This window comes from Bos indicus, chromosome X, assembly GCF_029378745.1.
Source record: "Bos indicus isolate NIAB-ARS_2022 breed Sahiwal x Tharparkar chromosome X, NIAB-ARS_B.indTharparkar_mat_pri_1.0, whole genome shotgun sequence".
Lineage (NCBI taxonomy): Eukaryota > Metazoa > Chordata > Mammalia > Artiodactyla > Bovidae > Bos > Bos indicus.
In genome coordinates, this window is record NC_091789.1 from 146,160,161 (window position 1) to 146,174,146 (window position 13,986).

The 13,986-nt window shown below is 47.4% G+C and overlaps 1 protein-coding gene across 1 annotated transcript in view; it reads left to right on the forward strand.

Annotated features, from left to right (window-relative positions):
• ANOS1 (anosmin 1) overlaps positions 1-13,986 on the forward strand; it is a 210,854-nt gene that overhangs the window by 151,053 nt on the left and 45,815 nt on the right. Inside the window, exons 5-6 of the mRNA XM_070785126.1 lie at positions 4,383-4,567; positions 11,687-11,816. Of these exons, the coding sequence (XP_070641227.1) occupies positions 4,383-4,567; positions 11,687-11,816 (315 nt within the window). The remainder of the gene's footprint in view (positions 1-4,382; positions 4,568-11,686; positions 11,817-13,986) is intronic.

The window sequence follows — 13,986 nt, forward strand, 5'->3', positions numbered from 1 at the left end:
GGGCCGGGCCCCATCTGCACACAATTAACAGCCCAGAGGGTGCAGTTCCTCCCAATCAGGGCAGCCAGCTGACCCTAATGCAGACCAGATGGACCATTTCTTCACGTGCAAATGGCGAGATCATTGCCCATCAGAATGAAGGAGATACTTAAGGGAAGGAATTTGAGTTGACAGCTCCGTGATGCTCAGTCATGTGGTGTGGAGGCCCATGGCAGTCAGATGACATTCATGACCGAGGCCTCAAAGCATGCGGGTGTGGGGGCGGGGGTCCCCTGGCTGAGTTCAGGGTACTTCAGCGCTGGGCCAGTTACTGGAGCTGCATTTCCCCTAGAGGATTCTCCGTGGAGGGCCAAGGAGAAGGGCGGGTTTGCAGTCTCCGGCAGTGCTCTGTGAGGTTAGGAACCTAACGAGCCATCTTCTGTCACTTTAAAAAAAAAATGAATGTATTGTTAATTGGGGGATCATCGCTTTGCAGTGTCGTGTTGGTTTCTGCCATACAACAAGACTCAGCCCTACATGTATATATAACATGTATATATATACAATACAATACATATATCTTATATATATATGTGTGTGTGTGTGTGTGTAGATATACATAAAGCAAAGTACACCCTAAAGGAAATCAGTCCTGAATACTCATTGGAAGGCCTGACGCTGAAGCTGAAACTCCAATTCTTTGGCCACCTGATGCGAAGAACTGACTTACTGGGAAAGACCCTGATGCTGGGAAAGCTTGAGGGCGGGAGGAGAAGGGGACGGCAGAGGATGAGATGGTTGGATGGCATCACCGACTCAATGGACATGAGTTTGAGCAGGCTCCAGGAGTTGGTGATGGATGGGGAGGCCTGGCTCGCTGCAGTCCATGGGATCACAAAGAGTCGGACACGACTGAGCGAGTAACACTTAGACTTTAACCGTTTTCCTAGATTCCACATACATGTGTTAATGTACAATCTTTATCATTCTCTTTCTGATTTACTTGTATTAACAGGCTCTCATTTCATCCATCTCACTAGAACTAGAGTCAAATTCATTTTTATGGCTGAACAGTATCCCACCGTTTGTATGTAACACAACCTCTCTATCTACCTGTCTGTCGATGGAATCACAGTAGCTTCCACGGCTTAGCTGTTGTCATGAACAACTGGGGTACCTGTGTCTTTTTCAGTTGTAGCTTTCTGAGGGTATATGCCTGCTGATAGGATTGCTGGTTCGTATGGAAGGACTGATGTTGGCCTTCTGACCCTTTGGCCACCTGATGCGAAGAGCTGACTCGTTGGAAAAGACCCTGATGCTGGCAAAGATTGAAGGCGGGGGGAGAAGGGGATGACAGAGGATGAGATGGGTGGATGGCATCACCGACTCGATGGACATGAGTTTGAGTAAACTCCGTTCTCACCAACAGTGCAGTGGGGTTCCCTTTTTCTCCACACCCTCTCCAGCATTCATTGTTTGTAGATTTTTTTTTTTTTTGGTGCTTAGCCTTGCTCTGTTTAAAGAGGAAATAAAGGAATGTTTGAGTCCCAAGACCTTGATGGCGGAGGGAGACGTGAGCTCCTTGAATAGATACGATCCCAGAGGAGGTGGCAGTGAACGCCTGCGATGATTCCTCTCTGAGACTCTCAAGCGGAGATTTTTACCCCTGTTGCCATGTCTTCCTCCTAATTCTTCCTGAGAGAAGAATAAAGAAGTGGGCTGCTACTACTTTTCCAGGCGTATTCCTGAGAGGATAACGCAGTGGGCTAGGCCCTTTCTTCAGTGAACAGTTCCACACCATTTGCTTCTGCAGAGTGCTCCTTATGGGGCATTGGTTGGGGGGCTGAGGAGGGTGGAGGAGAACCCAGTTCTTGACACACACACACACACACACACACACACACACACCCCTGGAGCTTGAGCTTCATAGGGAAGATAAGACATTCAGAGAGCTGGCTGTGTTCAGAGGCACTTGAATGCCTGTGTCGATGGTCACAGGTTCAACGTGGAATGGCAGAGCAAGGAATGGAGCCCTGCACTTCTAGCTGGAGGTTGAGGGAAGGTGGCTGAGAAGGCGGTGGCATCTGGACTGAGCCTGGACATATTCCAGAGTCTATGTCAGAAAACGAAAGGCAAGAGATTTCAGAACGAAGGAGACCGTGTGACCAGACCATAGCAGTAGGGAGCGCCTGGCAGTGTGGTCTGGGGAAGCCGGGTGTCGAAAGCAGGCTGTGTATTATTTCTCTTTAGTGGTTCCGTCTTGTCCAACTCTCTGCAACTCCGTGGACTGTAGCCCGCCAGGCTCCTCCGTCCATGGGATTCTCCAGGCAAGGATACTGGAGTCGATTGGCAGCCCGCACTCTTTGACTCCTGCAAGCTGCGGCTAAGACCCAACACAGCTGGAAATGAATAAACATTAGTAAATGGTATTTTTTTCATGTACACCTGTGGCCGATTTCATGTCGATGTGTTGGCAGAAACCCCCACAATACTGTAATTAGCCTCCAATTAAAATCAATTAATTAAAAAAAAATCAGTGAGCTTTTGAGCAGATACAGACATGGTGCGTTTTAATCACCCAGCTCCATCCAGATCAGTGATGAACGGCTTTAGAATTTCCCACCATAAGAAGACCTCAGCGTGAATTCAGATCAGAATGAGATGAGTTGGAATTTCAGCCATGCCGCTAACCTGCGTCAGAACTTCTCTGTGGTTTGTAGCCTTCCCTCTGCTGAGACTGAAGACATGGAAAGCAGAATGCAGCGCTCCGAACTCACCGTTTCAAATGAGGCATCAGCGCTCTAGGTGAACGCTTATCCTCAGTGCAGAACAGCTTTACGGGCAGCTGGTGTTCTTGGTTTGAGCATCAGGGTGCCCTGCACTCTAGCTAAATTCGGTCAGTTCCATCAATTTCTTTGGAATTATGAATTTGTTCTAAGTTCCCCTTTCCATCATGGCTGCTATTTTGAACCGTGGTTCTTACATCTTTGGGTTACCAGGCAACTTGCTCGCTCCGTTGTGGGGAGAGAGAAATCAAAATGATGAAGTATGTTCCGACGAGCCACCTGTGAGGGACTGTTTTTGAAGCCAGGCACTCACCCGTGCCAAAACCCAAACATTATTAATTCATCTTTTTTTTTCCCCCCAATTTTAAACAGCAAGTCAGCAGGGAGAGTCCCAGCAATCACTTGGGGAAATCCACGAGTCTTGTGGTTCAGAAACCATTCCTGTATGCTTTGACCACATGAGAGCATTGGGCTTTATAATGTTTTCCTTAAAAGGAAAACTCACTCGGACGGAGAGGAGAGGAAACTCGGGAACCATGTCATAAGGACCCTGAGATAGAGCAGCAGGGGCAGAGCATGTTACGTGGAGAAGGACTTGAGACTCCTAATGACTGTCGTCTCTGGTGGATTCCGTGTTAGGCTGCCATGTGCAGCTTGCTGTGTACATGCGTGCTCAGTCATGTCCAACTCCCTGTGACCCCGTGGACTGCAGCCCGCCAGGCTCCTCTGTCCATGGGATTCTCCAGGCAAGAATGCTGGAGTGGGTTGCCATGCCCCCCTCCATTGGATCCGCCCAACCCAGAGATCAAACCAGGGTGTCCTGCGTCTCCTGCATTGCAGGCAGATTCTTTACCACTGGAGTCATCAGGGAAACTGTTTATGACCATGTCAAGACCTAATTCCACCTGATCACTTATGCGTTAGAAAATGGGAATTCTATCAGCTTTTCATTACAAACCAAATTGAACCCACTTGGGGTTCAGAAAGACACCTGGCACATAGTAAATATTAGGTATTTCTCTTCCCCTTGCAAAAGGTTCCATCTGCCCATTTGTCAAGTTTTAACTTCAACAGGAGTGCTTTCTAACACTGCCATCTATAAAGTTCTTGCACTTTTTCTTTCATTTGAAAAAATGTACATAAAAGAACTGCTCTGAGGTTATGGCTCAGATGGTAAAGAATCTGCCTGCAATGTGGAAAACCTGGGTTCGATCTCTGCTTCAGGAAGATCCCCTGGAGAAGGGAATGACAACCCACTCCAGTACTCTTGCCCAGAGAACCCCAGGGACAGAGAAGCTTGGCAGGCTACCATTCTTGGGGGTCACCAAGAGTCAGACACAGCTAAGTGACTAACCCTTGAGGTTACTGGGGAGACAAAACCTTGTTCAGGGTCAAGAATCAATTTAGACCCTATAAAACAGTGGGAATGTGAAACTGAATTTGGTATCATATGATTTCAGACTGAACCCCTGATAGGGAGACGCTGCTATTAAGAAAGGAAACAGAGGGTCCTTTGTCATGAGATGAGTGTCATCTCCTCTTCAGTTCTTCTTCCTTAGCATTCACCACAGTCCACGTTGCACGCAGGCTCTTGTGACCGGAGTGGTTCTGTTCCAGGCGTCCCCCTGAAGCCCAGGAAGGAGTTGCGGTTCACGGAACTGCAGTCTGGGCAGCTGGAGGTAAAGTGGTCCTCGAAGTTCAATGTTTCCATTGAGCCCGTGATCTACGTGGTGCAGAGAAGGTGGAATTACGGGATCCATCCCAGCGAAGACGACGCCACGCACTGGCAGACCGTGGCACAGGTGAGTGCTTTGTGGGTTCTGTTTGTCTGACTCTTTGCGGCCCTGCGGACTGCAGCCCGCCAAGCTCCTCTGTCCATGGGATTTTCCAGGCAAAAATCCCGGAGTGGGTTGTCATTTCCTCCTCCAGGGGATCTTCCCAACCCAGGGATCGAACCTGGGTCTCCTAATGTCACCCTTGAGGTGACATCTCCTGCACACCTACACAGAGAAGGTTAACGTGCTGTAGCTTGCTCAAAATAGCCTGAGCGTGCAAGTCACTTAAACCGCTGTACACACACCTCACCTCCAGCCCCCATCCCTTGGGGTGAAAGATAGGAGAAGCTCCATGGGTGTATAACCTGGTACCACGAGAAAGTGGGCTTCACGTGCTCACAATGCATGGTGAGTGAGTGAGTGAAGTCACTCAGTCGTGTCCAACTCTTTGAGACCCCTATGGACTGTAGCCTACCAGGCTCCTCCATCAATGGGATTTTCCAGGTAAGAGCACTGCAGTGAGTTGCCATTTCCATCTCCAGGGATTGAACCCAGTTCTCCCACATTGTATGCAGACACTTTACCGTCTGACCCTCCAGGGAAGTGCCAATGCATGGTGTAGCGACATAATTCTCCTTTTCAGAAGATCCATTGACTTACTCGTGGCTGTGCTGGGTCCCTGTTAGGACATTTGGGCTTCCCCTCATTGCAGCAAACAGGGGTTCCTCTTCACTGTGGAGTGAGGGCTTCTCATTGTGGTGGCTTCTAGAACACGCCTCTAGAACTCAGGCTCAGAAGTTGTGGCCCACAGACTTCCTTGCTCCAAGCACTGTGGCATCTCCCCAGAGCAGGGATCCAAGTGGTGTCCCCTGCATTTCAAGGGGGGTTCTTAAAGCACTGGATCACCAGGGAAGCCATTTTCCGATGCGTGTTCACATTCATTTCCTCCAAGAACTGCACTTAAGCCTTGAGATACATGGAGAACCCGCTAGACTGAGGGAAATGCAACAGCCGAAGGACTTGCCAACCTGCCATGTCTTGACGTCTTCTACCGTATTGCTCCTGAAACGTTGTTGCCGAACCATGAAAGATGGTGGGATTCTTGGCCTCCAGAGGAGAAGAATTCGATATGGGGCCAGAGACGAGGCTTGATTGCTCAGAGCTTTTGTGTCATAAAGTTTTATTAAAGTATAAAAGAGATCGAGAAAGCTTGTGACATAGACATCAGAAGGGGGATCGGAAAGAGTGCCCCCTCGCTAGTGTGAGCAATGGAGTTACATACTTTTTAATAACTTATTACCGTGAATCAAAAGAATGTCTGGAGGTTGTAAAGACCTTCCTAGACCCACTCCCATAATTGACATTTTAAGATAAGAGGATTAGCCAGAAGGTTTTTTTCCAGAAACTGTCCTCAAACAGGATACATCATTGTTATATAATCCTAAGGGATGTAGAAGGAAAAAAAGTTTGTCCTTTCCTCCTCCTTGAGAATTCCAGACCCCTGTCTCCTTGGGGACCCCCGGACTTCTTATCAACCTACCTAGGATTTGACTCTCTCACTCCCACGTTTAAGCTTTCATTCCGCACAGGAGTTGAGTGGCTGAACGAAGAATCCTGTCACCAGACTGCTTGGTGGGAAGCAGCGGGCAGATCTCGAATCTTCCCTGAGTACTTTTAACTCCCCAAACAATGGGCCACCGGATGGTACCCCTCCTGGGGGTCATCTCCCCAGTGCTGAGGAAAGAATAAATGATCAGTATGAAATCCCTTCATGCTTTTCAACAAGAAAACATGCCTTCCCCACATGTCGGTCTATAAGGAAATCTCTGCTGATGTGTGTAAGACCGTGTTTCTCCAAAGACGAGATTCCCTTGATTTTTTTTTTTTTTTTTTTTTCTTTTTCAGTACATGTAAACTACAGTGCAACACTCAGGTGTTTGAAAGAAAAATGTCATCCCTTTCTCATCAGGAGTGTCTCAGAGAGGATAAACATGAGAGTAATTTAAAGACCTCAAAAGCAATGAGAAATGTGATGTTAAAATGATTTTTTTTAAAAAAATTGGAGGATAACATGCAACGTTGTGTTAGTTTCTGCCGTATGACAAAGTGAATCAATCACAAGTGTACAATATCCCTTCCACCTTGACCCTTCCACCCCTCTCTTCTGTCCCTCTAGGTCATCACAGAGAAGTGGGCTAAGCTCCTTGTGGTACACGGCAGGTTCTTGCTAGCTTTCTATCTCACACATAAAGTAGTGCATACAGTCGGTGCTGTTAGTGTGCATAATCATCGCTACTTGCTGAATTTGTCCCACTCCCTCCTTCCCCTTCTGTGTCCACATGTCCATTCTCTACGTCTCTGTGTCTTTCTTCCCTGCAAATAGGTTTGTCAGTACCCTTTTTTGAGGTTCCATATATATGCACTAATATTCTACATTTATTTTTTTCTCTCTCTGCCTTATTTGACTCTGTATAATAGGCTCTTCGTGTATCCGCCTCATTACAACTGACTCAGATTCGTTCCTTTTTTATGGCTGAGTAATATTCCGTTGCATATATGTACCACATCTAAAAGAAACATCTTCAATTAGAGAAAAAAAAAAGAACTGGTCAGAAATATTTAGTAATTTTATTCCATATCTATCTTATTAAATCCTTTTGCTTTAACAAAACATGAAGATGTTCAGAATACAGCCTAAAATTATGTTTGGTTTACATGGCATTCTCCCCTAAATAGTGCTATGGTATTACTTGTAGAATTTACAAATTACCAATTTGAAGATTTATGAAAGGAACTGATGATAAGACTTTCTCTCTCATATTCTCTTTCTTAGAGAGAGGAAAGACCTCTGTCATTTTTATTATTATTGCTGTTTTCACTGGTTAACTCCACACGAAATGCTTCCTTTCTGTGTCTGCTGAGAATGCTTTAGTTCCTTAAACTAAGGACTTTAGTTCCTTAAACTGAAGGCTGAAACTAGACAAAGAAGTCAATGGAAATGTTGTCTCAAATTCTGCCAGATAAGGTAGAAAGCCACGCTTGTCACCGTCTTCCTTTAAAAAAAAAAATTACTTATTTTTTAAATTTAATTAGAGGCTAATTACTTTACAGTATTGTGATTTTTGCCAGACATTGAGATGAATCAGCCATGTGTACATGTGTTCCAACCAGTGTCCACGTGTTCCCCGTCCGGAATGCCCCTCCCACCCCCTCCCCACCCCATCCCTCTGGGTCATCCCAGAGCACCGGCTTTGAGTGCCCTGCTTCATGCATCAAACTTGCACTGGTCATCTGTTTCACATATGGTAATATACATGTTTCAGTGCTGTTCTCTCAAATCATCCCAGCCTCGCCTCCTGGGCATACACACTGAGGAAACCAGAATGGAAACAGACACGTGTACCCCAGTGTTCACCACAGCACTGTTTGCATAGCTAGGACACGGAAGCAACCCAGATGTCCATCGACAGACGAATGGACAACGAAGTTGTGGTACACACACACAATGGAATATTACTCAGTGATAAAAAAAAAAGAACACATTTGAGTCAGTTCTAATAAGGTGGATGAAACTGGAGCCTATTATACAGAGTGAAGTAAGTGAGAAAGAGAAACAACAATATGGTATATTAATGCATATATATGGAATTTAGAAAGACAGTAATGACGACCCTGTTTATTTATTTTAATCATGGAAGTGCTCAGCTTCTTTTGAAGCTCACGTGGCAGTCCTTTCAGTAAGTTATCACAAGCTGAGGCTTAGAAGGATTTCATTTCTGTTCTGTTGCCCAGTTTCATGCACTGAGTGTCTCGTTGAGCTCAGCTGGCACTAGGCCCAGATGACACACACAACTCAGACATTTATCCCCTGGAGTTGATAGCTTACGGTGAATGATGTTGGATTCGTGATCTCCGAAGAAGGAGATTTAGCTTTGGGACCAGGGACCAGGCTTCATTGCTCAAGAGCTTCTGTGTAGCGGAGTTTTATTAAAGTAAGACAAGAGACAGAGAAAGCTTCTGACACAGACATCAGAAGGGGGATGGAGAGTGCCCCCTCCCTAGTGTTAGCAAGGGAGCTGTATAGTTTTTAGTTATTACAATAAATCAAAAGAATGTCTCAGGGTTGCAAAAATTTTACCAGACCCACTCCCACAATTTACATTTTAGGATAACAGGATTCAGTGAAGTGAAGTCGCTCAGTCGTGTCTGACTCTTTGCAACCCCATGGACTGTAGCCTACCAGGACTCTCCATGGGATTTTCCAGGCAAGAGTACTGGAATGGGTTGCCATTTCCTTCTCCAGGGGATCTTTCCAACCCAGGGATTGAACCTAGGTCTCCCACATTGTAGGCAGACGCTTTACTGTCTGAGCCAGTAGGGAGGTCCTTAGAACTTGACAATAGAAAGATCCTACCACACCAACTCCCATAATATACATTCTAAGATATCAGGATTAGTCAGAAGGTTTTCAGGAAGGAGAAACTGTCTTCAAGCAGGATACATTATTGTTATATAATCCTTCAGTTCACTTCAGTTCAGTCGCTCAGTCGTGTCCAACTCTTTGCCACCCCATGGACTGTATGTAGCAGGCCAGGCCTCCCTGTCCATCTCCAACTCCCGGAGTTTACTCAAACTCATGTCCATCAAGTTGGTGATGCCATCCAACCATCTCATCCTCTGTCATCCCCTTCTCCTTCTGCCTTCAATCTTTCCCAGCATCAGGGTCTTTTCCAAGGAGTCAGTTCTTTGCATCAGGTGGCCAAATTATTAGAGTTTCAGCTTCCTCATCAGTCCTTCCAATGAATATTCAGGACTGATCTCCTTTAGAATGGACTAGTTGGATCTCCTTGCAGTCCAAGGGACTCTCAAGAGTCTTCTCCAACACCACAGTTCAAAAGCATCAATTCTTTGGCTCAGCTTTCTTTGTAGTCCAACTCTCACATCCATACATGACTACTGGAAAAAATATACGTTCTAAGATATCAGAATTTGGACAAAATGTGGTCCAAGATATCAGGATTAGTCAGAAGTTTTCAGGAAGGAAAAACTGTCCTCAAGAAGGATACATTGTTGTTATATAATCCTTAGTACAGAGTTTAAACTGAGTTGTTTGTTGTATAATCATCAGTTCCAGGCTTAAAGGAAAAAAAAATCAACAAATGTTTTATGTGACTGCTGCTAAGTCACTTCAGTCGTGTCCGACTCTGTGCGACCCCTTAGACGGCAGCCCACCAGGCTCCACCGTCCCTGGGATTCTCCAGGCAAGAACACTGGAGTGGATTGCCATTTCCTTCTGCAATGCACGAAAGTGAAAAGTGAAAGTGAAGTCTCTCAATAAGTGTCCGACTCTTCGTGACCCCATTGACTACAGCCTACCAGGCTCCTTCGTCCATGGTATTTTCCAGGCAAGAGTACTGGAGTGGGTTGCCATTGCCTTCTCCTTTATGTGACTAAGACTAAAGAATGTAAAGAAAAAAGATGTTTGCCCTTTCCTCCTCCTTGAGAATCCCAGATCCCTATCTCCTCCTCGAGAACCCCAGATCCCTGTCTCTTCAGGGACCCCCGGACTTCTTATCCACCTGCCTAGAAAGCGACTCTCTCAGAGTCATGGCCAAGTTCTCAGGTGTGCCCTAGGACACTGTTGGAAGTGGGCATATTGCCCTGAGCTTGACCAAGCGGGGCAGTGACAATATGGTCAGGTTGCCTGTGATCTTGGGACATAACCAGAGGGACAGCAAGCCCTGTTGATGTGTCCCTGTGTCCAGTTTTCTTCTTTGCAATGTTTTATTGGACTAAGGTATATTCATACAGCCACTCCTGATGGCTCAGCTGTAAAGAACCCGCCTGCCAATTGAGCAGACCCAGGTTTGATCCCTGGTTTGGGAAGATCCCCTGGAGAAGGACATGACAACCCACTCCACTGTTCTTGCCTGGAGAATCCCATGGACAGAGGAGCCTGGAGTCTGTGGGGTCAGACATGAGTCAAACATGACTTAGTGATTAAACCACCTCCACATAGAGATCCACCAGTCCATTCTAAAGGAGATCAGTCCTGGGTGTTCATTGGAAGGACTGATGCTGAAGCTGAAACTCCAGTACTTTGGCCACCTCATGCAAAGAGTTGACTCTTTGGAAAAGACCCTGATGCTGGGAGGGATTGGGGGCAGGAGGAGAAGGGGACGACAGAGGATGAGATGGCTGGATGGCATCACTGACTTGATGGACATGAGTTTGACTAAACTCCAGGGGTTGGTGATAGACAGGGAGGCCTGGTGTGCTGTGATTCACGGGGTCGCAAAGAGTCGGATACGACTGAGCGACTGAACTGAACTGAACATAGTAACACACCTCAGCCTTCAGGAACATGAATCTGTGCGCATCTTACATGATTTACTCAAACTGAAAAAGAAAGAAAGAAAAAGCCTTGAGTTGCAATATACTTGGGGAATTTAAGTGTGTGGGTTCGCATAGCTACTTCCAGAATTATATTTGGTGTCCAAGTAGGAGGCATTTTCCTTCTGTCATCTATAGATGATTTCATGTTCTCTGTAATGTAATGATTGCTTCATATATTTATTCATTCATGAAGTGAAGTGACAGTTGCTCAGTCCTGTCCGACTCTCTGCAACCCCACGGACTGTAGCCCATCAGGCTCCTCTGTCCTTGGGATTTTCCAGGCAAGGATACTGGAGTGGGTTGCCATTCCCTTCTCCAGGGGATCTTCCCGACCCAGGGATCAAACCTGGGTCTCCCGCATTGCAGATTCTTGACCATCTGACCCACAGGGGAAGCCCATTATTCGTTCTTGTGTATACTGCATTAATGAAAACCCTCCAAAACTGTATGTAGTCATCAGAGGTAAAAACCAGCCTGTGCATTCAATCATGAGATTTTGACTTCCACAGAGCCATCCGAGTCTTTGGGAATAAATACCCGTGAGTGGCATGGAGCCACTGGAACCTCCCCTGGGAATTCCCTGGTCCTGACAGCCGTCCCTGGAACCCAGCAGGGTTGCCCGTCCTCACCCAGGAGGGCAGGGGGAGGGCGGGACTGTGTCAAGTCCGCTGATGAGTCAAGCGTGTGTTTACAAAGCATACACAGCGGGCACATCAGGGTAACAGGCTTCTGTGTGCCTCTCCCCCTCAGACCACGGACGAGCGGGTGCAGCTGACGGACGTCCGGCCCAGCAGGTGGTACCAGTTCCGGGTGGCGGCCGTGAACGTGCACGGGACCCGAGGCTTCACCGCCCCCAGCAAGCACTTCCGCTCCTCCAAAGGTCAGTGGTGCTTGCCGCCCGCCCGCCCGCCGACCCACCCACCTCGCGATGGAAGGTCAGGGGGGTGGGGGACACATCCGTGGTGTCTCCAGGCTGGTATGGGTGTGTTTGACCAGCACGTGGCTTTGCTCTGCTGAGCGAATGGGACCAGATGCCTCTGAAGGAGCTGCATGAATTCACGGCTGGGAGGATCCCTGGGATTTGACCTCTGCGAGGCTCCGGAAACTGTCATCACGATGATGTTTTCTCAACTTGGAACAGGCCGTTCTCTAGAATCAGCTTCCACTGCCTGGGTCTCTCCACATCTTATGCATCAAGCACCATTCACTTTAAATTTTTTTGGAGAGAAGGCTTTCGTGTTTGCCACATCAGATGATGCAGGTTTCTTGAAAAGAGTGGCTCTGATGCGTGTCATTCACCTCCTGTTTCACAGCAGGCGGAGTTTAAATCCGTCCTGAGTCACTGTGTCGTGACTATCGCTTTCTTCCCTTCTCATTTCACTGCTGTTCTAAAACCTCTGTGGGTGTGATGGATACTCAGTTTTCCACTTGTGGTTGGTTTAGGCTGTGATTCTGCAAGGGCATGATTGGGCCGGATATTGAGAATAGCTCTGTGTTTACATCTCCAGTTGTCTTGCGCGTTCTGAATTAATGAGATGTCAGCCTGGCTAATCAGCAAGCTCCGTTTTCATGGGAGATGAGTGAGGTTACTCACTGACTAATCAGCAGGTATCGTCGTCCACAGGAGGTCACTCCACCTCCGTTTAGGCAGGCATTGTGATGTTAATGAATAATGTGAGGCGTGTAACATCCATCCTGTCTTTCAAGATGGGAAGGTTTGCACTGGCTGCTATAAATTGCAATTGCTTTCCATTTAGGATGTCCAGGTGGCTCAGTGGTAAAGGACCCGCCAGCCAATGCAGAAGATGCAGGTTTGATCCCTGGGATGGGAAGATGCCCTGGAGGAGGAAATGGCAACCCAACGCAGTATTCTTGCCTGGAGAATCCCATGGACAGAGGAGCCTGGTGGGCTACAGTCCGTGGGGTCGCGAAAGTGCCAGACATGACTGAGCCCACACACACTCTTATAAGTGTCAGCTAGTCTGTCTATATGTTGCTAGAATGATATTGCCACACCTTTACCGAGATAATCACAGGTCTCACTGGAAAATTTGCAGCCAAAAAAATTTAAATATTTGGATGCCGTTCCAGTGTTTATTGCAGACTTTTTTTCTTTTTAATTGCCTGCACTAGGTCTTAGCTGTGACAGGCGGACCCTTCAGTCTTCACTGTACCCTGTGGGGTCCAGTTCCCTGACCAGAGATTGAAGCCGGGTCCCCTGCACCAGGCGTGTGGAGTCTTAGACTCTGGATCACTGGGGAAGTCCCCTGTGTTGTAGATTATTTTTTTTTGAACTCTTTCTTTTAAAAGGCCCTTTTAAGAAAGGTATATCCCGCACACCCCGCTCCCAGGTGAATACACTAAGCAAGCTGGAAAGAGAAATAGCAAACAGAGACATGAGACCTTTCTCGAATGAGGCCTGTCTCCCTGTGGTCCAATGATCTAGAGAGGCCACGTGAATAAATAGTCAGTGGCGGGTTCAGAGGCGAGGATCCGAGCGGGGCTCGGGAAGTCTCCGCCTTGACTTTCCCAGTTCACATGTGGTCCAGGTGTGTGTGGTCACACCGTGTTCCCACTGGCCCCGTTGCCTGCCTGTGGTCTGGCACTCTCAGATCAACACGGCTTGTGCACACACGAGGCACAGCAGTGCCCAGCCTCTGCGTTGCACAGGACAAATCCCCTTTGGAGCTGGGTGGGACCTGGGCAGAGGTCCCGTGACCGTGGCTGCCAACCTCCAAAGAGGCATGTATCCTGGGGAGATAGCAGGGCCATGTCGCCCCAGCCCTTCCTGCATATCTGAACACCCCTCGGGTCTTGGATTAGCCCTGTGCCTGTCAGTTGAAATGGTCTTTCGTTGAATGAAGGTGCACCGTTTGGGCAATCCCCACACTCACCATTAAATCATTCTGTTTCTTGGTTTGACAAATGTGCCCAGCATTCAGCATTGCAGAGTGCACGCCTGAAGCAAAAAACACACACCTAGAATTCGTGGTAGGTACTAGTGTCTTCACTGAAGACACAGGCCCGCTAAGCGGCTGAAGCTGATTCAT